The sequence below is a fragment of the Gouania willdenowi genome, chromosome 9 (genome assembly GCF_900634775.1).
Source record: "Gouania willdenowi chromosome 9, fGouWil2.1, whole genome shotgun sequence".
NCBI lineage: Eukaryota > Metazoa > Chordata > Actinopteri > Blenniiformes > Gobiesocidae > Gouania > Gouania willdenowi.
Genome location: NC_041052.1, coordinates 6,876,344 through 6,904,116, shown reverse-complemented (window position 1 = coordinate 6,904,116; position 27,773 = coordinate 6,876,344). Strand labels below are relative to the sequence as shown.

At 38.0% G+C, this 27,773-nt stretch overlaps 1 protein-coding gene and 1 long non-coding RNA gene across 3 annotated transcripts in view; one reads left to right on the top strand and one right to left on the bottom strand.

The window, feature by feature from the left end:
* Window positions 1–85: 85 nt before the first annotated feature.
* Window positions 86–22,912, bottom strand: LOC114469393 (uncharacterized). The gene is made up of 3 exons (XR_003674771.1): window positions 22,458–22,912; window positions 570–741; window positions 86–242 (listed from the first exon to the last, which is right to left on the bottom strand). It is a non-coding gene; the product is annotated as an uncharacterized LOC114469393 (long non-coding RNA).
* Window positions 12,523–27,773, top strand: part of arl15a (ADP-ribosylation factor-like 15a) — a 96,469-nt gene continuing 81,218 nt past the window's right edge. The window contains exon 1 of one of the 2 annotated variants that reach the window (XM_028456895.1): window positions 12,523–12,918. In XM_028456895.1, coding sequence (XP_028312696.1) covers window positions 12,907–12,918 — 12 coding nt within the window. In that variant the 5' untranslated portion in view covers window positions 12,523–12,906. Of the gene's footprint in view, window positions 12,919–22,800; window positions 23,078–27,773 lie in introns of those variants that run through there. The other variant, XM_028456894.1, reaches the window with a different exon arrangement.

Below are 27,773 nucleotides of genomic sequence, written 5' to 3'. Positions count from 1 at the left end.
CAATAGTCCAGTCTGCTGGAGATAAAAGCATGGACCAGTTTCTCCTGATCTTTCTGAGCCATTAAAGATTTGTTATAATGGCACGTCAGATAATAAATACATTGATGATGAGGAGGAGGAGGAATATCTTCAGGGGACAACCATAGACCCAACAATTTTGCTTTTGTAAACATGGCTGACATCTTCATTCGTTTCTTGACAAATCCGGTCAACGTGGGTCAGCAAAGCCACCTGGTGAACACCTGATACACAGTGTCACAGAAACAAAGTCACAGCAGAACAGAGCAAATGTTTAGTTTTGGTAGTTTTAATATAAAGTGCTGCCCTGAGGCTGTACCGTTAAAAAAAAAAACAAAAAAAAAAAAACAACATTTGCCAGTAAAATGCCTATGTGAAGCTTATTATTAGGCAGTTTTTTTGCAAAAAATTAAAGAAACAATGATAAAAAACAGTGGATTATTTGATCATTTGTCTTTGGCTTCTATAGAATAAACATTTAGTTCCAAAGGTGAGGATTTATGGAGTAAAAATGGCTCCAGGCAGGACAGGAGAAGCAGAAATGTTCTCACCTCAGTCACTGATGTACTTGCGGAGCTGATGGAAGGTTTGTCTGAGGCCTTGGGGATAAGAGAGGATTTTGGTGACGTCCACCACAAAGGCCACGCAGTGTATTCTGTCTTTAAGGCTCGGTCTCTTCACATAGCCCACAGTCTGTGTGTCGAATGGTTGATCTGGGCTGAACTGAGGAAAAGAAAGAGAATGGAGCATCACCTCATTGAAGTACAGTACTGTATAGTAAGCTATAGATTTATGTGTCCAGCACATCCCAAGAATGTTTGACTAAGATGAAATACACAGAATTAGGAGGAAAGTTCACCCCTGAACCGGTTTTGCTCTCTGTCAGTGTGAATTACAAAAATATCACACCATCATAGAGACGATCACTCAAAGAAACGCTGAATGTCTCGGATAGTCCACTTCATTTTTAGTTTCAAAAACAAATAAACAACAAAATAGAGTATTAAACTATGGTTTGTAATCAATTACCAGGAGATTTTTTTTTTATTATTATTTAAATGTAAGCAGAAGGTATTGCATGTAATAAATAAAAAAATAAAACGATAAAAAGCTATTGCAATAAAACCTTGATATACCGATAAATAAATGATAGACAGACAGACAGACAGACAGATAGACAGATAGACAGATAGATAGGCTTTATTTCAGACTCCTAGTCCATATTATAAACAGACAATATATACAAACCACAGGGAAAGAAAAAAACAACACATTAAAGGAGTACATCACAAAGAAAGTCCCCTATATCAGTTCAGAGGAGTTACATATAGCACTGTATAAAATATTGGTTCAAATCAAAATGACGTATCCATCTCATTTAGTCAGAAGATAAAGTTATACATTATTATTGTTATTATTTAGCAAAATTATTATCTTATCAAATTAAAACGTCTGTAAAACTAACAGTGAGCACCTACAGGCACCAATTTCCTATAAAACACTGCAATGCTCCATCTAACTCTAACACAAGAACCAGAACTTCTTTAGTAATCCAAGCTTGCAGTCGAAAAAGACAAATCTCAATCCAGCAAATCATGACCGATTGCTAATCACGTGCTTTTCCTTTCTAGAAGTTATTTATTTATTAAGATTTATTTATTTTGCAGATAAAATCACAAAGTGCTTTACAGAGCAGTGGAGAAATGAATACAACAGGTGCAACATAATGAATGAATAATAAAACATGGGTGCTGCACTTACATCATAGGAGCAACATCATAAAAGGATCATTCAAATTTAAATCCAGTTTAAACTAAAAGCTTTTTCTAAAAAGCGAAGTCAGTTTCTGTTGAGCTCCCTGAGAGACTGGTACAGGTTCCAGAGTCTGGGGGGAACAGCCTGGACCCCCAGGTCTCCTTGGGTTTTAAATGTAGTTTTTGGGATCTTTTGGAGACCCTGGTCTGAAGACCGAAGACTGCGCCCTGAAGTGTAGGGGCACAACAAGTCCGAGAAGGGGAGAATTGTTCTCAAAAGGCAGTTGAAAGTGGCTTTAAACTAAACTGTGTTTTTTTTTTTTTTTTTTTTTTAAATAATCTTAAAAAGGAAAATATCAACAACCCTTTGGTTCTAATCACCTTGTGTCCGTCAGGTACGTGTCCTTTAATCACAGACAGAATGTCATGAAGGCTCAGTCCGGTCATCTGTCCATCCCTCAGACCCATCAGATCACACAGCACCAGGCTCTGACTTTAACATGTCACACACTTTATAAATGTGAGCCACTTCCAGGACATCGGGTAGTTGCTTGACAAGGTGAAGCTCAAATGGTTTCTGACAGCAACACCGCATCACCGCCAACACCGCATCACCGCCAACACCGCATCACCGCAACACCGCATCACGGCATCACCGCCAACACCACATCACCGCATCAACGCAACACCGCATCACCGCTTGTCGGTGATGCCACGGCCGCCAAACAGCAAACACGGGAAGCAGAACCGGCGGTTCAGTGAGGCGCATTCACAAAGCCATTCCTTCCGTCTGTACCACTCACTTTGGAAAGTCCGCACACTTTTCTGACCTTTCTTTTGCTGAAGGTCTGGTTGCTCAGGTGTTGGTCTCCCATCTTTTAAAAGCTGTCGCTTTCCTTCAAAAGAAAGTTGTGAAAAATGTATTTATCCTTTCCATCGCTGTCATCCAACCTGTAGTGTAATCCCGCCCACTAGATGCGGCCACGTGATATGTTTTGTATTCACTATGCACTGTGCGTACGTATTGGATTAACATAGCACTGTTACGTCCAAAGGCAAGGTAGCGATTTGCCTTTTTGCGTAAATGGGTTTTCATAGTGGGTCCGTGGGGAACTGACTGCGCATGCGCAAACATCCGTTCACGTGATATGGGGCTAAACTTTAGCCGCTAAAGGCAGAGCATCAGTGTGCCTTCGGGAGAGGTGTGTCCTCCTCGTAATGCTGCGTTCACACCAAACGCGGTGTCTGCGGGACCGTTCGCGTCTGTTGCGCGAAACCTTCCGCAGGATTCGCGGGATCAAAAAATGTTTCCCTATTCGCTTCATATTCGCGTCTGAAGCGAAGCTCCGCCCACCAGACTCCCAAACGGCGACAACCAGGCTCTGTTTGTTTCCACCATCAACTATGGAGGACCCCCGTCAATTCACTGCTCCTAACCTCGGAAGGGGAAGAAACGTTGGCTTTCCTGGCTTCACCAGGTTAACCAGCGCCACATCCAACTCGGTGAGCTTCACTGCCTGCTTCAGAAGCTACACCTGGATGATGACTGCTTCCAGCGGTACCTGTGGATGACCAGCGCCCGATTCGACGACCTGCTGGGTCGGATTGGCCCACGGATGTCCCGGCAGGATACCAACTACCGGAGCTCCATCTCTGCAGCTGAACGACTGTCTGTCTGTCTCCGGTAAGTTTCATAAGCAACCGAAGATGCCATGATTCATCAGAAACATCTCTCAAATACACAATAAAGATAGATACTATATTAATCCCAAGGGAATTTAAAAGCAGAATTATTAAAATTATTGTTTTCTGGAGATACCTATTCTGGGAGATAAGGCCTGCTTTATTATTGTCTTTATCATAAATATATTACAACTAAAATAAAAGTTAATCATTATAATAAATTTACTATTGTTATATTTTGTCCTCTGGAGATCTATTCTGGAAGATGAGGCTTGTTTCATTAATATTTATTGTTTTTAACTCTTATTAATAAATCATTATTTATTTACTACTGTTAATTATTGTCATCTGGCAACACATTCTGGGAGATAAGGTCTGTTCTCTCTCTAATCTCTCCCCCTTTTATGCTCGCGTACACACACCCACATTATATATATCTGATTATCAATGATCTGAGCTTTTCTATGTTGTTCACTGTGCAGGTATCTGGCCACAGGTGACTCCTTCAGGACCACAGCTAACAGCTATGGACGAGAGGTCTTCACATCGTACTTCTTTGCAGGAGCCGTTCCATGGCTAGACATATTGCACCAGAACACCCAAAACGACTATTTTAAGAGCCAACCACATACTTCTATAGAGCAAACTTCCTATTGTATTAACATGTGTATAATAAATATGGAAGAATGGGGAGAGAAACGTCTGTCAGCTTCATTTTTAACCAGAAAGAAATAATCCAAGAAACCTCACCTCTGAAATTAATTTAAGGCATTAAAGGTCTCACAGAGAATCAATATGAGGAAACTATATATTCTTGTATGAACAAAATATATAACCTTGATGTGGTGTACACATAGCTGTTAAGATGCATTGATAGAAATTAAAAAGAAAGCAAAAGTACAGTTCAAAATGTGTTTTTAATCAACAATTCTGAAAGAACACCATGTACATTAACATAATACCTCAATTTTAAACAAACTATTTACTTCAATATTATAATACTTACATAATAAACTAGTATAAACAACTATTCACAATGTGGTTCCTGCTATGCAAAGAGTGCCCCCCAGCCCAATCCAAAACCTAATTAAAATTTTCCAAATTTAGTGTTACCAAATGATAATCAAGAAGTTTAAAACTTTGAAATTTAACGTTCCCTAAATTCTGGTGGCACTTTTTGCAGGATAGAAAGCAGGCCTCTGAAAAACATCTCATCCTCAGTCAGAGCTGGTGGTGAGGAGGTGGTCTCCTGAAGGTCTGTAGGATAAGCTGCTCCACCTCTCTTGGAGGGCCTTGGCTGGACCTCTTCTTTGCTCTTTTTCCTTAAAAATAAAAAAAACACATTGTATGTATATAATATAGCTTATCAAGTCACTGTTACTTAAATAAGATCATAGATATATGTTAATTAAACATGAAGTGAGGTAATGATCAACATTGTCATCACTGATATACCAAGCATTTATAGATACATTTTATTTATAACAGAATGCAAAACAACTTCTGTCATGTTCATATCAGATGGTTTGGCTGCACTTGTTTCTGCAGGAGATGCTGCTGTAGCACCATCACCATCATCAGCATCATCATCTGCTCCCTGAACACTATCTGTTCCCTCTCCATCACTCATCTGATTGTTTACCTCTGAGTGACAGCAAACACAATATATAAACACATTACTATAGATTTTAAATCACTATACTAGATTTAGATCCCCCACTAGAAGAAGCCCTGTGATGCATAAAGGCCTGAATATTAACCTGGTATATATTTCTATATGTCTGCACTGATAAACAAACCTCCAGTCTCTGATGGTTGACCATACTCTGCGGTCCTGTCTTCCTCAACCCTCTACTCCATGTTGCTGCTTGTCTCTCGCGGTGAAACAAAGGGGTCGATGAAGGACATGACCACAGGGTATTTCCACCGTTTGGATGTTCCTGCAGCTGACCCACTACTGACTTTTTTTTCCTCTCATAACCCATAAGTGAAAATAGCTGGTGTTAGCGGCTAATGCTATCATTAGCTAATGCTATCCTCACTCACTGCCGACTTTCAAAGATGAAAACTACAGAGAGAACATTTACCTGCTGCTCCACCTCCTCGCTGATTCTCCTCCACACCAAATCCTTCCTTGTCCTGGTCCCGGTTAAAATAACAGGCCGTGTCATACAGCTCCCGGTGGTCACACACCGCTACGATAAGCTTCTCCTCAATGATTGAACGGGTGAAAATACTGGTTTCCGTGTTGCCTGCCTGACGTCATTGCCAACAAGGACTCTGATTGGCTTTCGCGCCTGCGCGAAAAAAAATAAATAAAATTCCTTCACTTTACACACAATGACCCCAAAAACATAACTTATGAAAAAAAAATACACAAAATGACTTCAAAAAGCACAAGACTACAAAATGATCAACAATTACTCCAAAGATGCAAAATGACAACAAGAATACACACAATTACAGAAAATGTTGAAAAACAAGTATAAAAATACACAAAATGACAGAAAATATAACTAATACAGGTATCTCTCTCGCTTGAACTTCTGACTCCGTCAATGTGTTATTTTTTAAATGATGCATTGTTGTCTTATACTTTTAGTACATGAATACTATTCCAGTTAACCAGCTAACAAACTATTAAGCTATTATAAAAATGCAGTGTAAACAGTTTCAATGTTAAATGATGATATTAAATCATAAAGTTGATTGTTTTTTTTATTTCAGGTTCCCAGCAGTCCCACCATTGATGAGAGTAGAGAGGCTGTCATTCATTGTTTGTTGGCTTATCTTGGGGAATCTACTGATCAGCTCCTGAATCAGAATCAGAAATGTTTTATTTGCCATGTACAGTTTTGAGGACAGTACAAGGAATTTGACTTGGTGGTTGGTGCACAAAACAAGCAACAAAAAGAAATAAAAGAAATAAAAACAGAACAACAAAGCACAACCCAGCAACAATAATAATAATAATAATAATGATAAATATAAAGGATGAGGGATAAATAAAGGATAGATAGAGAATAAAGGATAAATAGGATAAATATAAATATAAATATATATATACAGTGCAGCAGGTATCAAGCTGGTGGAGGTGGTGATCGGGTGGGGGGGGGGGGGGGGGGGGGGGTCAGGGGGTGACTTGGGGTGTGTTCATGTGGATGGTGGCAGAGGGAAAGAAGCTGTTTTTGTGTCTGGAGGTTCTGGTCCTGATGGACCGAAACCTCCTACCAGAAGGGAGAGATTGAAACAGTTTATGACCGGGGTGGGAGGGGTCGGCCACAATCTTTCCTGCACGCCTCAAAATCCTGGAGGCGTACAGGTCCTGGAGGGAGGGCAGATTGCAGCCGATGACCTTCTCTGCAGAGTGGATGATACGCTGCAGTCTGGCCTTGTCCTTGGCCGTAGCTGCAGCGTACCAGATGGTGATGGAGGAGCAGAGGATGGACTGGATGATGGAGCTGTAGAAGTTCACCATCATCTTTGTTGGCAGACTGAACTTCTTCAGCTGCCGCAAAAAGTACATCCTCTGCTGAGCTTTTTTGATAAGGGAGCTGATGTTCAGCTCCCACTTGAGGTCCTGAGTGATGATGGTCCCCAGGAAGCAGAAGTACTCTACAGAGCTCACTGTAGAGTCTCCCAGGGTGAGGGGGGTGAGGGGGGCTGGGTTCTTCCTGAAGTCTGCTATCATCTCCACTGTCTTTAAAGCATTGAGCTCCAGGTTGTTCTGGCTGCACCAGGACACCAGCCGGTCTGTCTCCCACCTGTAGTCGGACTCGTCTCCATCAGCGATGAGACCGATGATGGTCGTGTCGTCTGCAAACTTCAGGAGTTTGACCGACTGGTGAGAGGAGGTGCAGCTGTTGGTGTACAGGGAGAAGAGCAGAGGAGAAAGAACACAGCCCTGAGGAGATCCAGTGCTGATGGTCCGGGGAGCAGAGATGGTTTTTCCCAGCTTCACGTGCTGCTTCCTGTCAGACAGGAAGTCTGTGATCCACCTGCAGGTGGAGTCTGGCACGTTCAGCTGGGAAAGCTTGTCCTGAAGGAGAGCTGGGATTATTGTATTAAAAGCAGAGCTGAAGTCCACAAACAGGATCCTGGCGTAGGAGCCTGGGGAGTCCAGGTGCTGGAGGATGAAGTGGAGAGCCAGGTTTACAGCATCGTCTACTGACCTGTTGGATCTATAGGCAAACTGCAGGGGGTCCAGGTGGGGGTCGGTGATGTCCTTGATGTGGGAGAGCATGAGGCGTTCAAAGGACTTCATGACCACAGATGTCAGAGCGATGGGTCTGTAGTCATTAAGTCCTGTGATCCTCAGCTTTTTAGGGACAGGAACGATGGTGGAGGCCTTAAAACAGGCTGGTACGGTGCATGTCTCCAGTGAGGTGTTAAAAATGTCTGTGAACACTGGAGACAGCTGATCAGCACAGTGCTTCAAGGTAGAGGGAGAGACAGAGTCCGGTCCACAAGCCTTACGGGGGTTTTGTCTCCTGAAAAGTCTATTCACATCTCTCTCTTTGATGGAGAAAGGTGTCTCTGTAGGAGGGGGGGAGGAGGGGGGGAAGATAGGGGAGAGAGCCTCTGTAGGCAGCTGGGGTGAAACTGTAGCTTTGATGTGGGGGGTGAAGGTGTTGGAGTGAGGCTGGTCAGAGGTGTGAGGGGGGTTGGAGTCAGGTCTGTCCCATTGTCTGTCAAATCTACAATAGAACTCATTCAGACTGTTGGCCAGGCAGAGGTCGTTAGCAGCAGCAGGGGCTCTGGGCTTGTAGTTTGTAATTTGCCTGAGCCCTCTCCAGACAGAAGCCGAGTCATTTGCAGAGAACTGATATTGTAGCTTCTCTGAGTACAAACGTTTGGCTTTTCTCACCTCCTTTTCAAACGTGTACTTCGACTCTCTGTACCTGGCTCTGTCTCCACTCCTGAAAGCGACCTCTTTGTCTGTCCTCAGCCCTCTGAGCTTAGCTGTGAACCAGGGTTTGTCATTGTTATAACTCACCCTGGTCTTTGATGGAATACAGCTGTCCTCACAGAAGCTGATGTAGGACGTCACAGCGTCTGTAAACTCATCCAGAGAACTGTTCGCAGACCTGAAAACATCCCAGTCAGTCCAGTCCAAACACTCCTGGAGTTTCTCCACTGCTTCACTGGTCCATTGTTTAGATTCCTTCACCACAGGTTTACAGAGCTTCAGCCTCTGTCTGTATGAAGGAATCAGATGGACCATCAAATGGTCCGATTGGCCCAGTGCAGCACGGGAAACGGCGTGATAAGCACTGAAAGAGTATGATGTAAGTTTAAGTCCATCTTAAAAAAAAATGCAAGTGCTGTCAATGTTAATGCAAGTTGTGATTTATTCAGAGACCTTGATGCAACTTTTTTTTAAGGCTGTGTGGGAGTTCAGGTAATTCTATGTATTTCTACAGATTTTGGACTTCTGCATTGGCTCTATTTTCCAACATTTCAAAAATGAAAGAGCAGTTCCTCAAAAAACGGAACTGCATGTGTTCATTACGCAGACATTAGTGAGTAGGTGTAGAACAACAATCAAACCTCTGCACCAGCGTCTTTCTTCAGTAATTTTCAATAAGTAAAGAGCGTTCACAGCCGCCTGAAGAAAAAGTGAAGCGCCCAACATCTTTTTAACAAGCTATTTTTTCTGTGCGACAAAAAAATCTTTAAAAATCTTTCGACTTTTCAGAAAGGCACGAGCGCTCTTCTCAAAATGTATGTCATTCCCGGTATTTAGTCTTCTATGGATCTTATCTTGTACCCACATCCTCTTTGCTCCGTGTCTGCTTGGGTAAAAAACTATCTGAAATAACGTGCCAAAACATGCAGTAAAAAGTAACATAGCTGTGTCAGTCATGGAGTGGCCTTTCTTTTACAGGCAGGATGGACTCTTATTAGAGTTCATTAGCTTGATCGCCTGAGTTTATGATAGTGACCTTTTGTCTATGGCTGTACAGTCTGATATACACAATATTCTTGCAATTCCAGGATGCTGATGAAGACAGCGTGGCACAGGACCTGGCTGTACAAAGCATGAAGATTTACAGAATAAAGAGCAACGTCTCAGAGGACCCTGAAGACATTGGAATTGTGGTTGACGGTGTCAAAGCTCTTACTGCTTTGAAGAACTTTGCCAGAGCCTGCTCCATGCTTGTTGGGCTGACATATGTAGTGGATCTTGCCTATCCAAAGGAGCTAAGATACACATTTGAAGTTTTTCAAAAACTCCTTCTTGAGCTGGATAGTTCAAAGCTGTCCCCAAAAGTTACCAGCCTCAAGAATAAACTGTTAGCTTGAAAAAAGGGACTATTGAAGAATGAGGTGAATGTTAAAGTCTCTGTCAAGTGCTGCTCAGATGTTGAAGTTCTTGTTAAATGCAGATTGCAGATGAATGTAAGCAAATGATAAGTATTCCAAGTTATAGCAAAATGCAAGGTAACTCTCCTAAGGTCACCCGACCTTTTTGAAGCTTCCTGCTCAATGAAAATCTGATCAGTTACTTGTTGATAAAAACAAATTTTCAGAGGATTTCCATATGTGTATGTTTTACACAAAATGTCATACAGTACAAAGATAAGAACATATACTTGCAGTTCAGAAATATTGTTCAAATGCTAAGTACTTAAAAATAGCCAAGTGCTTGTGATGGACAGTTTATTGTGCAGTGTTGTTAAATGTTTATGAGCTTTTGAATCTTTGAGTAATAACGGGTCTTTGTTAATACACTGATGGGAGCCTAGTAACTATGTGAACAAGATCCTACATTAAGCATAGTTTACCAACATTATACACCATAAGGCTAGTGGATGTTCTTTGCCTGAAGTGCACATGTTTTACAGGCTTTTTTTGAAGCTCCTCCCAATGTTTCATATTTGCATATAGTACTAAAAAAGTTTTATAAGCTTGTTTAGAGAAACCTGCACTAGTACATGTTTTTGTATTGTCTTTTAATGCACTGTTCTCATGTTGTGGTATTAAGTAAAGCTTACTACAAAAAAGCCAACGTATTGAGTAGATTGTGCTTAAAAGATGTATGGCAACAAAGTGATAATCAAATGTATTGAATAGATTTAAAGCAATGTTATATGTGATGAATCATAAATTTGATCAATTATTCCTGGTAAAAATAATTAGGAAATGCCGTATAAATGTGTTGAAATGATTATTTATATTAATGTTACTAAGTGATTCCAAATATTCTTTATTTAGATTATCAATAAAAAGAATTCAATTTTGATTCAACAATTAGTAAATTAAAATAAATTTCTACCAAATATTAAGTACATATTAATAAGTTTGCTCTGTATTTTCAGTAGATTTTAATTAATTTCCACCAAATATATAATTTAAGAAACTTAAATTTCTCCATAAATATAATTAACTTTTTTTGAGAAATTGTGTTTGATTTACTTAATTTTTTTTTGCCATATAATTCATCTTTTGGCTTCATATTACTAAATACAATACATGTAAACACATTTTTAAAATAGTATGTACTCATTGTTTTTTTTTAAAATTTGGTTAAATAATTCTGTAGTTTTTATTTAAATTTAAGAACTTTAAATCTACTTAATAAAGTTACGTGTCACTTTGTTGCCTTAATTTTTTTAAGTATCTAATAGTCAAACCTTTTACAGTGCAGGAATCACCTCAGTATGCAGCTTGTATCTCCTTAGTAGACATGTGATTCATGCTCTTTCTCTCTCATTCTAGGGACATCACTAAAATACAATGTATCATATCCATGTGCTCTGATTTTACTTTACACTTGACAATTCACCTTCATGTTTTTCCATTCATTGTGTCCCATTTAATGGCTATCTATAGTCAGTGAGAGAGATGCTTTTGTGAGCTGAATGTCGAATGAAGTGTAAGTTAGTTAGATATCCGTCCCGACTGCCTACATACTGTACATTCATTTAGAAAGGTCATAATTCAACCAATAAAAATTGCCATTTACACAAAAAAGATAAACAACTCTGACAGAAAACTATTGTCCTTGACTTCCTTCACCTCACCCAGGTTTATGATCATCTTATGTGTATCATCTTCTTCAGGCTGTAACACCTTGGTGCACATGTTCCAGTTCTCCTCCTTGATCTATGTCTGTCATAAACTTTTATAACATACCACAAGAGCCTTAAGAAGAATCATAAACCCTTCTGTTTATGTCTTTAAAAAAAATAATAAATAAATAAAATTCTTATCCCATTAAAAATTTTCAAAAATGTGCATTTTCTATAGTATGCCCTCAGTGCAAAACCAGTCCTAACAAGTTTTAAAGTAATAAACATTGTCATATTAATAAAAACAATATTCGCCATTATCAGTGAAGAATATTTTATTTTTTGTACACATTGTCCACAATGGTCTACGTTGGAGAATTTGAACCTCATAAATTAGACAATTTAATGTGGAAATGCATAAGCCGATTATTGCAGCACGTTCTAGTATTTTTTTTTTTGCCCTTTAATTTTATTGAAGAAGAAAAAAATCAGGTTACTTAATTTCCGTTTTTAATTTTAAAAATAGGCTTAAGAACAAGGCATTCTTCTTTATAAACTTTAAAAACCGTATGATTTATATTTTCTGTTTCTAAAAACAAACAAACAAACAAACAAAATTAAACGTGAGAAAAGAGAAAGAGAGAGAGAGGAAAAAAAAATTCCCGTTTCTGTTTTTTTCATATGGAGCGTCCGCAAAGGTGCTCTTACTTTGAAAACCGCAACTTCCGGTTGCACGGGCTTCTTTTAACATTTCATGTTTTTGTTGATAGAAAAAGAGAATGGAAATCAAACCGTTTTTAAAGTTTTATTGATCAATTCTTTACCCTGATAAAAATGTCATTATCTAACTTTTTGTTTTTGCATTTTATAAATGAAAATCCAACGTTCTTTTCGTTCTTTCTTTTATTTTTTAATAACCTTTTTCTCATGCTCTTTATTGTGAGTTTACTTTGACTTTATTAGACTATTTACATTATTTTCTTGACATTAGGTTCCGCCCACCATGTGTTTGGTCACGTGACCACAATCCGTGCGTGCTGGGCGACGTCAGTGACGTAGCGGTGTGGGCTTCGTTAGTTTCCTCAACCAAACACTGTCTATAATACTGTGTGATAACAACTGGAAGTCCGCCTGGGAGGCACCGGGAGCGGCTTATCCGAAGGGGAAAATACACGAAAACACGGTGCTGTTGGTTTTAAAGCTACTGGTTTACACTGGAAGGAAACTTGTCTTTTTCAACCCGGAGGAGAGAGCGAGCAATTCAGCTTGCAAACCCACTAAAGGCTGCTTTTTTTTTTATCTGTGTCACGGCTGTCGAAAGGCGGGCAATACGAAGCGACCTGTGCTCAAAACCTTCATATTTTGGACTCACTGAAGCCAAAAACGGGATTACTACAAAGTCAGTTCTCGCTGCTGTGACTGGTCAGCGATAGTACATGGATTATCTGGTGAGTAAACCAAGCCAAATGTAAAGGGTTGGTCATGTCAAAGTCTCTCACATCTTTGAATTTTGCTCGTTAATCAGACTGTAAAATCATCCATGTGGTAACTCACTATCGAAGAGTTAACCTGAAGCTCTTCCCTGTTCGTCTGTTTGCAATGAAACGTCTAATGAAAGCTTGGTATGTGCTAATGTGTCAGCTGGAGCTTTTACCTTTCACTTGACAACTTGGTGTAACTGGTTGACCCAGAGACCTCTATCTGTTTGCATGTGAAACATGATAACTGGTGTCAAAGCTACACTCCTCTATAGCTACTCATTCTCTTTCTAAACACATTGCTATTTGTCTTGGAGCAGGATGTCTTTAAACCACATGTATCAAACCTAAGGCCCAGGGGACAAAACCGGCCCTTTCGAGCATCCAATTCGGCCCAAGTAAAAATGAAAGGGAAAACACAAGTCATTGTGTGTAAATGAGGAACTACAGCCAGACCTATCTGAGCTGATGGTCATACAGATATCTGTTGTTTTTGAAAAGGAAGTGTCTCCTAGTACGTAATACGTATCCATATACCGGCATTCTACCTAAATGAAAGATGACGTTACTGGAAGTCACGTGACGATTCCGTGCGGTTAGGGTTAGTTAGTCTGTAACGTAGGTTAGGGTTTGTTAGTCCGTAACGTAGTTGACGTATTAATTACAAACAGAAGTTCAAGTGCGTAGAATCTCATTAGCCAGTTTAGGTCACTTGGTGCACCTATCACGTGACCTAAACTGGCCAATGAGTGGCGTTGTGTACGGATAGAATGCCGGTATACTAATTGACAGCTACTGCTTTTTTAAAAGCTGATAAAGATATTGAAGGAGTACGGTCACAGCCACTAAAATTGCCCCCAAATAGGTCAATTTCATAATCATTTTATTCTGTAGCGGTAACATTTATGATCATAATAATAATTATTCTCACCCCTAAACTACCTGAATACATTCAGACTATGGCTAATTGAAATGTCACACTCCTTACTATACACTACAAACTCAATGAGTATATACTGTCTACTATATACTATAAGTATGATTAGGATGATGACCGTTCCTCACTGAAGTATACTTCCAAGTTGGCAGTGGCTATCTGTACAGTTGCCGTATCATTATACCTACATTCTATCCATACGCAGCGCCCCTCATTGGCCAGTTTAGGTCACGTGACTAAGACTTAACCAAACTGTAAACCTAACCCTAACCGTAAAAATAGTTGCGATATAGGGTTATAACCTAACACTAAGATTCGACGTACGTGTACTTTGTTAAACGTACCAATAGCGCCGGATGTTGTCTGTACGGCAACCGTACAAATAGACACTTTCTTCCAATTTTCCCAAGATGCATTTCGAACCTACGACCAAAACCTGAAACACACTGAGGCTAAATATCTCTGTTAATTCTCCATCTTTGAAAGTTGTGGAAACATTTGAATCGAGAAAGTGACCAAGTAGAATATCAACATGTGGTCATTTAATCCATAAAACTCACGGAAACACATTTCATTCTGACATTTCTGAGATTTTCGGAGACCGCCATTGTGCTTCTGACAAAACTTCTGGTTAACTTCAAAAACAAGAGCCCTATTTACAAAAGCTTTAAAAAAAAATAATGGACAAGAAGATATGCTTTTGTTGATTATGACTAGTGTACCCACCATGCATACTTAAAAAATGTTCTGATACAATGTACATCTGGGTATTTTTTGCATACTCAATCTTTCCAGTACTATCTAATGTGAACGCACTACATACTCATTTAGACGTCCGACTTAGTATCAGTAGTACGTTAATATGACATTTTGAACACAGCCTACGTTTATCTCAACATATGAAACCCATCTATAAATGTATGTGTTTATTTTCATTAGCTGTGATTAAACGAACTCCTACCCAGGCAGATTTTAGCTATTACCGATTAATCGACATCGGTTTTTTCTTATTCAGTCCATATGTCAGACATAGGCAACTGGTGGCCTGGGGGCCACATTCGGCCCTCGGTCTAATTTTATGCGGCTCCCAAAGTAAATGTACACGATGACAGAAAAATACACAAACAAGAGCAAGAATAGATGAAAAAACACAAAGAATAACAAAATTGCAGGAAAATACAGTAAAAGACAAGCGAAAAACACAGAAAATATTTCAAAAGAACACACAGCTACTACAAAAATGAACAAAAACCACAACTGTAGTACACTAAATTACTCAGAAAAATATACAAATGTACAAAAAATGTCAAAAGTACACCAAATGACAAGAAAAACACAAAAAATGACTCTGCGAACCCACAGTACTAACAAACAAGCAAAACGACAACTGACATATACAAAAATGACTCCAAAAAATGCAAAATGACTGCACAAATACACAATATGACTCCCAAAAACATATTTTACAGGAAAAATACACAAAAGGACTACAGAAATACACAAAATGCTTCACAACGAGCAGGACGACAACAAACATATACAGAATGAAAGAAAAACACAGAAAATTACTGTAAAAACTGTTTGTTCTTTCCTCTATTATTGCTCAGATTGGTCATTATTCTAAATGTTAACATGAACATTAATCATGTGGCCCTCTGATCAAACAAACACATTTTTGTGGCCCCACTGTGATACTAGTTGCCTACGTCTGCCTTTTGTTAGTGTTAATAATTAAAGTTCTTTATTTTAATTTAGTAGTTTTACTTCTTTGTCTTGAACCATATTTTGGGCATTATTGTTAGTTATTTTAGCATTTCTTGTTTTTATGGCAACATCAGGCTGGGTGGGAGATTACAGTATTCTAGCCTTTACCCACATTGTAGGGATGGGATGGTTGCTGCTGTAATAGTTTAACAATGTACAGGAAGCTGTAACCAAAAGCCGTTTTTGGGAATTTATGGAGCCAAAGGAGAATAAATTGTGCTGTCGTGTCCCAAGTGGGGCCGGTGACTGTGTGAAATGCCGAGGTACTCGCCCACCCAGTGTTATCAGTTTGTTTATTATCGGCCTCCCGAGATGTAAGATCTCAGGGGATCTTTGAATTTTTGACGTAACAGTAACACATCTTGAGTTGAGATTACAAAATCTCACCCAAAGGCTTCCACCAGACTAGTTAATCTCCCTCGTGTCTGTGGTTTATGGATTTAGTGTGACAAATCTGATGAGAAACAAATAAAGCACGTTCACAGTAAACTGTTACTGTCCTGGAACATTGATGGTAATAAACAGAAAACCCCAAAGTATTTTCTCCAGTTCAACTGCAGTCAGTAAAATGAATAAACCAAAAATCAGTTTCTGTCTGTATAATAGTGAGGAACAAATATGGCTGAGACCAGCTGTAAGTGGATGGACTCCTGGAGCTTAGTTCTTTGCTATTCTCTCAGGTCAGGCACTCAATAGGCATCATGTTGTGCAGCAGTAGAAGCCTGGCACAAAACCTCTGACAAAACTGGCTCTTTTTTTCCTTTCAGTAAATCATCATTTATATTATTTGAATTATGGCTGCATTTTTTTTTTTTTTTACTTTTCATTTTTTTTCTCTACTCTTTTAAAAGCCATTAAAAATAACTTGGTCAAATAAGAGCTGAATCTTCTTGATGTGACTGAAGTTCATCACTGCTAGAAAACCTCATAAAACTGTCGCACTGATCAAGGAAATCAGTGCAGGCTGTTTGTGTAGGGCCCTGTTCTGTTTTTTTCCGTGATTGCGGAACACGTATGGGAAAAAAACGCATTCACTTTCTGAAACCGAGAAAGGAATCTGAAATTGAAATCTCACACATTCAAACAAAAAATATTCTCTCCCTTTATTAAAAATCAGGCTCCAACATCACACACAAATGCCTCCCATGCATGTTTTTGGACAATATCACATATTTACACGCAGAACTGAGTGAAAAAATTTCATTGAAATTTTCCAGAATCAATTCATAGGTGCTTAACTTGATTTTTTTTTTTTTTTACCCTAACCCCAGTCGTCTCGCACTGTAGTCTGACACTAGCAAAGTTGACTACTGCGCCTGCTTAATGCGAGAGAGCATTCAAATTTGAAAGATCAATACTAAATCAAAATCGAATCATGGTTAATCGATTCTAAACCTCATTAATCAAAATAGAATTCAGTAAATTGATACCCAGCTCTATTTCAACCGTAAAATGGTTGACTGAATGTCTAGAAAGTGTGACAAACAAATAAATCCAATAACACCCATAATCTCTTTCAAAGTCTTGTACTATGTGTTACAGTTAGACTAGTGATCATGCTATCTTGTGATTAAAAATTAATGCAGAGTTTCATTTAAAGTGTATATTTAATGTGTTGTGGTGAACGAGCAGTTCAGATTTTAAAGGTGCGTTTTAATCTGAAAAGGCTTTGGTACAAATATAGGTCTAGCTGTTGGTGTATTAGCAGAACTGGTCATCATTATACCTGGTGACACATCACGGCACATGCATTGCACCACTAGTTACACGTCTGGGCAGGATTTTGTGCAAAACGTGATTCATCGGTCGGTGGAAATTCAAAGGTTTCACAATTAAGGTTTTGGAACCATATCACTAATTTTCATGGAATTTTTCCTGTTAAAAAGGTGGCTGAGGATCTAGCAGTGTGGCTAATGACGTAATCTCACGAGATTTCATAGTAACGTGGAGCATATAAAATCTAAATTTGATAACAGTAGTTGACTCTATTAACCCTGTTTTGCATGTTGACGGGTAAATGGTAAAATCTTGAAACAAAAAATTCGATACCTGTGTGCTTCAGGAAATTAAAGTGGTGTTAAGTACCTAACTTTTCTTGTCCATACATGAATGTAATTAACCCAGAATTCTCTTAGTTGTAAGATTTTGGTTTAAAAATATCTAAATGTATATTGTATGTTGCCATTTTTGAGAACAAATATCAATATATCGTTTTTGGTTCATATCGCTCAGCCCAGTTTGACTGTTGAAAGTTTTCTCCTTGATGTCGTATTAAAGAATGGACTGCAGATTTATAAGGGTATTCAAGTTCACTGGCAGAAAAGAGATTCATTGGTGTGTTAAAACAAGGTGTTTAGAATACAGTACATTCTTTAAGAAAGATGTGGAATATTTGGTTGGAACAATTGCCAGGTTTGGACCTCAAACCATTTGCTTGTGAAAGCAAAACCAAACAGCTGTTCCTGTGTTATTATGACCCACGCCTTTACGGCTAAGGTTTTTACTTTAGTATCAGTATTTAACTGTCCATCGTCCAAAATGGGAAGTTTTGGAAGATTATCCTTTATCAGCATCAGGTTTAGGGCTTTTCACATTTTCTGTAAGCTTGTGTAATTGTATTAGATCAGGCTGAGAACAAACCATTGGATAATGTTGGTTTAATTGTCTTTTTTCCCCTCTATAAGTCTCATTAAAACGATGTTTGTTACTTTTCGTATTTGGCAGATCTGAGGGGTTTGTAGCCAAATGTTTGGCACTCCTTAACAAATTATTGCTTTCCATAAATGTAGCTTCTGCCAGAAGTTGGGCATCCTTCTTTCTGATCTTCCATAGTACTTAGTGGACTTGCCTGAATCAATAAGTGTTGGTTTAGAGGGTGGAGTGGGAGTCAGAATAAGAAGCCTCTCTACAAACAAACTGAAGGAGGAAATGGCAGGTCAGTTATCGAAAATATCTCTGACTCTTGACAGTCTCCAATAAACTTAGAAAACAAAAACCCTTTTTAATGCATATTTCCCAACTCTAAGCAGATGTCAAAAGGCAAAATGGTACAAAAACATTATTTTACACGGTGTGAAATGTCCCAAAACGTGAAAACTTCCTCAGATTGGTGTAGCATTCTTGCTATTGCTAAAATTTTGGGACAAGCTGACAGAACCAAGCAATGCCTTGTCAAAAAAATGATTCAAAGTGACTGTCAAAGCTCGCTGGAATGCCCAGAAGTATAAGGTGTTGAGTGTTCAGAGGCGTGGACAAGGTCGAGAAGGCTGAAACTCAACCACCACTTAACAGGATACATGAGTTGAAACGTCAAGACTCAAGAAATATGTGAACAGAGAATTTATGGACTGATGAGCTGAGAGTGATTTGATGGTCCTGTGGTTGGATCAGTAATGGACACAGAGCTCCACTTCGACTCAGAGATGGGCCACTGCTATGAGCTGACATTATTAAAAACAAGATAATTGGACCTTTTCCTGGTTCAAAATGATTTTAATGAGGAGAATTCTGTAACTTTATACCCATAAATGCAATGGTACTAATCATTTGCATAATAATTTCTTACAGTGTTTAAGTTTTTGGCCCTTGTTTTCGGTTTCAGCAAAGAATTTTTATTTTGATGCATCACTAGTCATTTCTGTCCGTTTTCTGGGATGACGGAATATCAGAGGCTCTTAAAATGTTCAAGTTTACACGCAAATATAATGAAATTCAACATGGTGGATTTGTAATGTATTTGCGAGTCAAATATTACGACGCTTGGTGGTGCCGAATCATTGGCACATACCAATGTACAAATGGGGCCCATTACCTCGTACGTGTCACGGGGGTACCAGGGGGCCCCCATTTTTAAAATGACTACTCCATTAGTTCTTGTTAGATTGGAATGCAGTTTAGCATGAATACTCTATGAATGAATATGTTGAGACGCTCTGAGCCCTTTTTTTGAAATGGGGCCAGGCCCACCCATTTACGGTAATTTCCAAATTTATGGGAACACAATTGTGTGATATATTGTTTCAAAGGGTATTCAACGTAAATTACGATTATGCCATGCACAAGTCCATTACGTGCCTGAGGGGCCCACCCCCCTTTTATTAAAGTTGTTTTCTCATTTATTTTTTGAGTCAAATATTGCGACAGTTGGTGGTACCGAATCATTGACAACTACCAATATATGAATTGAATGGGGCCCATTACTCTGTATGTGCCATGGGGGCGACAGGGGGCCTCATTTCTCCGTTAATGCTCGTTGAATCAGGCTGTAATTTGACATGGATAAACTATGAGCGGATGTTAAGAGCCTCGCTGAGACCTTTTTTTACTCGGTGGGACCGAGTCATTTGACTGAATTCTCGGGAACATGGTACGTGCTATTTGGTGCGGAGACGTTCCACGGGTCCGGCGGTAGTTCATCCGAACTTGTTTAATCTACTCAGAGTCAGCATATAACAGACATTTCATCAGCAAATAGGTTAGAGGTCATTTTCATCTTCACATTTCTTGAATAATTTTGGTAATGAATCTATTTGACATGTAACATTTAAAATGACCACAAACAACATTATAACTCGTCATCATTCAATAAAGAAATCAGTTCTACTTTCTAAAGATATAAAAAGGCCACAGCAGTGAGGATAGAAATCCAATGGGAAGTTGTTGGCTGTGAATGTACATAACCTGTTAGCTTATAGGATGTAAAGCTCACATTACATTTTCTCACTATTGTCTTCAGTCTGACTGTGTTCCACATCTCACCACTGCTGCCATCACATAAACGCAAACCAAAAAGATAAACTTATTGCACAATTCACACAGACAGGGGTATTAGCCATCTTGTATCACATTTCAACAACAACCCGGTTTTTCCAGGAGGAATGAATAGAAGGGCTTACAGAGCATCAGGTTTTCAATTTCAAAATGCTAATTTTTTTTAAACATGTATGTGAGGCTATATTCACAGTCATATTGCAATTTCTGCTTGGTTTTGTTTAAAAAAGTACAATAATAATTATTTAAAAAGTAGAATTGCGATTTCCTTTTCAGGAAATGAATTCCACATTTTTCTTCCATTTTTTGTGATCAACAAAAATCAGAGGTTTTACATTTGGGACTGTTAATTGTTTTTAAATGGGATGACGCTGAACATTATTTTCTCAGAAGACGGCAAATCAATTGTTTTTTTTTGCAATACTAAAAAGGCTTCAGCATTATACTAAGCAGCCGTTTAACATAGTACTGGTATGGTATATACATTAACAAGTTGTATATTTGACCACAAATAACTAGATAGCCATGTAATAAATGTAATATATAGACATGGTTAGGATAACTTGCAGAAGTTTTAAGGCAAGCATCTGATGGAAGACAAAACACGATTGAAACGGCCTTTGTTGTGACATTTGGTGATAAGTAAAGCGAATTTGACTTTTTCACAAAAATCACACATGGATTTCCATGCGTTTATAATAACCATCATTAGTGTTTACAAAGATTGTTGGTACAATGATTGTTTCATTATAATGACACATGGCGATGAGACCATTTGAGACTAAGTGTCCTCATCTCTGTGTGTGGAACACACTGCAGGAGCGCTAGTAAATCAATGGAGGTTGGAGGCCCTCAACAATCTCAAAATAGAATTATTTATAGATTCCCAAACGGTTTGATTTTTTGCCTCTTATAATGCTATGACACAGAATGCTAAGATCTTATCACCTAAATGCAGTTTTTACCACTCAAATACAGATTCAAACAAAGATTTTAGTAGGTAGTAACTCCAAAAATTAGTATTTTAATACTAAATGAGCAGTAAAATGAAAATATATCATTACAGGTGATGTAATTTTATATATCGCCAAAATATAAATCTAGATATCTTTTGAATCTTGATATATTGCCATGGCCTCGTGAGATTGCATCGCTACCGGTACATTGCCAGAAACTCAGCCACCCGGTTTATTATGGAAATGCATGCTTTGTCATAGAACTATTTCATTTTCATTTTGCAAGAAATCCCATGCAGGGATGGGCTTCATTGTTTGCTTAAAAAACAATTGTCATGATATATTTTACATCACGTAAATGGAAGTATTTTTCTTATTTTGTACGAGGAATGATTACTGATGTAACATAATTTTCAGCTTTGTCTTATGTCTGTATTTGCCAGCGGGTCAAAATAATAAAGTATGCAGTATTATTCTTTGGTAATTCCACTACAGAAACTAGATAATCTCTGCATTTAGGTGTGAGGTCAAAAATATTAGTAGACACCTGTTATCAGCCAAATGAGTTACAGAATATCGACTCAAAATGATATACTGTATCGTGCATCCCTAATGTGAGACATTACCATATCATGTTGAGTCCTGATTTTAAATAAAGGTAAAAAAAAAAAAAAATTAAAACCGGTCAGATTGATTTTTCTGTTTGAGAACGCAAATAATTTTTTTTTCTGTCCGTTTTCTGCAATTTCTAAAAATCAGAGGCCTTATACCTAGGTCTGTACTTTTTCTTCTTGAAGGAAATTTAATTCCCCTTGCAGATATAATACAACAAAATCAATCAATACAAATGTTCTTTCAACCATCTGTGGGTTTTGGGAACAGGACAAATTATAGTTGTGGTCTATATTTGAAAAGCTGTGTGATCCAGGTGCAGACTTCATTAAAAGGCACACAATGTACTGTCCACAGTCATAATAACACCGTTACCTTTTTATAAAGCACTCAGCCATTTTGAAATCTTTTTTCACCGCAGGTGGCATTACATGACAACAGCAAAGGTGACCAAAACAAGCATGACTCACAGGTCTTTATGAACGGACTTCTGGCTGAAAAGGTCCACGATGGTTATAGAATCCCCAACAACCGCTGAAAGCTCAAGTGATTTGATCTTTATTCGTCTTGTCCCTCACTTAGATAACACTGGTTTTTATACTTCAGAATGCTGTGTGTACAGTATGGCTGCAGTCGTGTGTAGGCGGCGTGCAACAGTGACTAATCCAATTTGGTGTCTTTCGCTGTATCCCAGAGAGTCCTTAATCTCAGTGGACGGAGATCCTCACAGAATAATCTGAGGCTTGTCTCTGACCGCTTGTGGTAATGTTTTTTTTCTTTCTCTCTGACTATGAATGAACTCAAGGAGTAAACACAGGGTTGCTTTTGATGCTGCTGACGTAGACAATCTTTTTTTTTTTTTAAAGCAGAGATGCCTCCTGGATATCAGTGACAGATTGTGAGCCACTGAAGGGCTGGACTCATGTTGTTTTCCTGGCACTGTTGCGCTCAGCCACTTGTAATCATCCTCTATCATTCACTTACTCCAGAGGGTTGGGTTGTTTGTTGCTGGGGGTTACGCTTATTGTTGAGCACAATGTCGGAGCACATGCAGCTCCCTCTCGCCTTGTGCAGGATCGGGCTTTACACGGTAAGGAAATGCAAAATGTGCGTGTCCGTGTGTTAGCTGTAAACAAAGCGCCGTGTGTGTGTGTGTTTGGTGTGAGTTTGTGTGAATGAAAGACGTGATGTTGCCTTAATGGCTGTTGCTTTAGCCTAAAAGGTCACTATACTTTATTTTATCATTAGTTAGTGTTGGCTTAATGTTTAAGTGTAAAAAGAAGGCGTAAATGCATAGATGGAAAAGAGTCTCTTTTTCCCGTATCCCCTGGCAACTGGTCTCCAACCTCGAAATATATCATAGTTACGGTCATAAGAAGCCATGCTGGAAATAAGGTCAAAGTTGTTTTTATTCTGATGCTTCATTGAGATTTGTGAAATCTGTGTTTTATGGGTAGAAAAACTAAATGTTTGAAACACTGCGTTCTTTTAACGGTTTCTTTTAATAAAGTTGTATTTTAACCCAGTGCTGTGCATCGTCAGGTCCTCTGTTACTCTCTGACCTGCTGGTGAAGCTTTTTATGCAAACATCAACAGAGGCGTCTGTAGAAACAGCTTTATTTCCACTTGACTTAATTTACTTTACATGTACTGTAGCCTTATTGATTTGGGTACAATAACGCAATGTTGTTCCTTTTAGTTGCAATTGCTTTTTTGTAATCTTTGAAAAGAACTCCTGTAATATGAAGGTTTTGGCATCAGCCTTCAACAATTTCTCATTTTCTCAAATTCCATTTCAGAGTTTAGTTTACACCTTTGCATTTTGTATCCGTTTCATTGAGTTCCATTCTTTCCCGATTTAGATGACTTTAGTGGATATTAAACTTCCTGAAATCTTACCAAACATGCTAAATAAGGTTAATAGTCAACTACTGTGATTATTTTTATATTCATATTAGGACTGGGACTTTTAACGCATTAAATGTGATTAATTCATTCCATGAAAATAATGCACAAAAAATAACGCAGCTAATTGCTTTTTTTTTCACTCCAAATAGTGCGGAATCTTTCTCATTTCATGAGTTCCCGGTATACCCATAATACTGATGCACAGACTACAATACAAGAGACCGGAGAACCTGAAGAGAACTGGATTTCTATGTTGAAATCACGCAGGGATGGGCGATCTGGGAAAAAATATGATTTTTTTTTTTTCTTTGTAAAATCACGATCACGATTTTATCACGATTTTTTCATTCTGATGATTTAGACTATTTTTAAGTTATTTACCAGTACACAAACCAATTCACCTACTTAAACTCATCACCCTCAATGGAGAAAAAAGGGATAAAAAGATCATTTCAGTCAGGTTACTGATCAAATATTTAAAAAATTTATGTAAGCAATTTATCAAACTGGTTCCAAGTACAATTAACATCAAACATAAAGGTTGACATGCAAAATGTCATATTCTTTTAGTCACACAGTCTTTATTTTGTTTAACTGAAGTGGTGTAGCAATAGCAACACTTGCTACATAACAAGGCAGCATATCAGTTTAGTGATTTTCATTTGTTTATGAGGTAACACACTCATGTTAATAAAATCCCACGAGTGATAAAATGTTCACTCCAGAGGGTTCTACGATCTCCGGGATTTGGCAGATCGTCGTCATGTTTAAATTTTTCACCGACCTAATATCTTCAGATCGCACACCCTTAAAATCACGTGAGATTAAGGGCTGGACTATATGGACCATAATTGAGATATATGATATAAATCTACATATTTTTAACTCAGAGTCTTTACCAGAAAGACAATTCTGTAACAGCTGCACACTATGTGTCACTGTTGGCTTTTCTCCTATAAGGACAGTGGTGTGAGTGAGTTCTGTAGTGTAGCTTAATAATCATAATAATAATAATAGTAGAGAGATGAGTAGAAAAGTACAAATTTATAATACATTATGCAGAAAATGATTAGGAATTAAAAGCAGATTATTATCTAATGGTGTTTGAATGTGAATGTGCTTTGGCTCATTGTGATTCCAGCCCCTGCTGAGTCACAGCATCAGGTAACGTGATGTGTAAAATCACATCCATGCTGTTCCGTGCAGATAAACCTGTGCTGTACTCCCACTGGTGTTGCCCGTGGAGACTGTAATCCAGACTTGGATCTTAGGCGAGAGCATTTATAAAAGGAAAACCTCTTTTTTTTTTTTTTTTTTTTAGTGACGCTTGTCATGCTGAGTGTTGAACCACTGGAACATCAAGAAAAGGTTTTCCTTTTTGTCTCCTTGAATCAAAATCCTTCTGTAATTAATCAGTTTTGTATAAAAGATTTGCTGTTTTGCATTAATTGTATGCTTGCAGGGTCGCATTCAGCTTTTTTTTTTTCTTTTTGTGTTCCAGTGTTTAAAATCACTGTTTTAGTCAAAGGATGGAATATTAAAGACATTGATTTCCACTTTGTAATTGCTTTAAGTTTTCAGTTTGTGCTGGATTTAGATGTTTGGATGTTAACTTCACTACTTCAGTTCATTTTAGGGTGAGCGAGCAATGGCAGACGACTTCAGACTACTTGTTGTTGTCTGTTTTAGCCTTATGCTATGTCTAGCTTTTGACTTGTATAAGTGATGGAATAATAGGTCATTTGTAATTGCAATGTAGGAAATTGGCAATAGGATTTCTCGAATATAACAAGATCATCTGTTGGTTATCATCTGAATCAGCTGTATATTTGCCACTTACACAGTAATGTATGTAACCGTAGCACCTTTGGAGATGAGAAAACTTGATAAAAAGCCTAGAGAAGATCTTCAAACCATTGTTTACAAAGGAAAGCACATGAAAAACGTGATGAATCTAATCAGTCATCACCCCAATTTACAAACAGGAGTTGGGTTTTTTCCTATTGCTGAAAACACTGAAATTAGGTGATGCTTGATCCTTGTCATATTGATTTAGCATGAATTTTTAGCACCAAATCAACAAAATGAGATGAGTCACTGAACTGATTTCAACTGATTGATTGTGATCAAGTTGACCTCACTATAAAATAAACAATGCACACAGACCTTTCTTGCATTATAGTATTGATAGATATAGAAAGTTTGAAGAAGAAAACAAGAGAATAATTTCAATTTAAACTTTATTAATTGTTTCTTTAATGGTGATTTGGTGTGCAGTAGTTTACCATACATTCACAGAATAAATTAACATAACACAAGTTACAACAGAGGCATGAGCAGCAAATTATGTCACACATGGTCAGGTGTTACAATCTCATATAGCAGCAGCAGACAAAACAGTCTTTTACTTAATTATTTTTTGTTTTCTGCTTTTTCTTTTCGTGTTTCTTACTTTCATATGAAATTAGTTCTGGAGCATCTGTAAAAAAGTAATTTCTCCCTGGGATCAAAAAAGTATTCTGATCTGAGACAAACGAGCAGTAACAGTGTGTTAGCTCCTCATCACCTTAGCATTTACTATTACACTATATATGAAATACGTGTGATTCAAAAAAAAAAAAAAAAAAAAAATGTGCAAAATGCCTCTATTTCTAGATTAGATCAAAGCTATTATTGCGTGTGCTAACTGGGATCAGAGTGAAAGCAATCACCATGCTGTGGTTTAAGTGATTGTTTGAGGCAGTGGGTGATCATCTCATTACGTTCTTAATGGAGTGGAAAAATGGCCCCAACACTTGTTGGCTGACTCCAACTGTTGATTTTCATGCCCTGGTCACATGGCGTTCACACAGTCAGATAGTGGGGGATACTTTAGGATTCATTTAAAAGTCAATCGAGAGATCAACTATTCAGTGTGATATAAGTAGTAATTCAGTTAACAGTGGTTGCTTTCAAACAAAAATGTTCATCCATCCGTTAACTATCACCAACATATACCTGCAGAAAAAACAATCAGAGGCAAGCTTAAAGCGTTGAAATTAACTTCCATTCAAATAAAAAAAAAAAGTTAAGATGCCAGAGTAAATTTGACTAGGTAAAATCTCTCAAGATGCCCAACATTTGTTTGGTTGTTGTTTTTTGTTATTTACAGCTCTGGATTCTTTTTTGTTCAGTCACAATAATATTAGTTATAATAAGCTCCAAGTTAACATTTTTAGGTTAACGTTTAACGTTTTTTACAACTCTCTTCCTTTTGAGTGGATAACAACCAGTCATGGTTTAATGGTTTCAAAGTTCAAAAGGAAGTAATAGAGAAAACCATAATGTTTATTTTGCTGCTCTAATAGTAATTATGTAATAACACTACTTAATAGGTTTTCTACAAGTTCATGTCACGAGGAATATCAGTAGTGTTGAACTAGATAATCACACTTGCTAGTTTAGCACATTTAGGGCGTTGTTAGTGATTTTTTTAAATAAGAAAACCAAGTTCCCGACTAAAAAATCTCCAATGATTAACTTCTCTTATCTTGCGCTAAATTGAAATGATTCAAGCAGTTGTGTTCATATGCCATTAATTTGAAACACAACTGAAAAGGAAATCCTTGTACTACCAATGGTTGAAACTTTTATAGTATTAGGACAAAAAGTCATCCTGTTTTTAGGTGGAGCTATTTTTAGCTGACTTATCTTAACATAAGGCTATCCATCATGTTATGGTTTAATCTCAGTGAACACAGACTCGTATGTTTCCGTTTTTATATTCACATTCAAATTTTTTCCCACGCACTGTACGGAATGGGGAAAGAATGGATTGATAGTTTTTACTGTATTTACGTTTGACTGTTATGCAACAGAAAAGGTTTGGGACAGTAAAC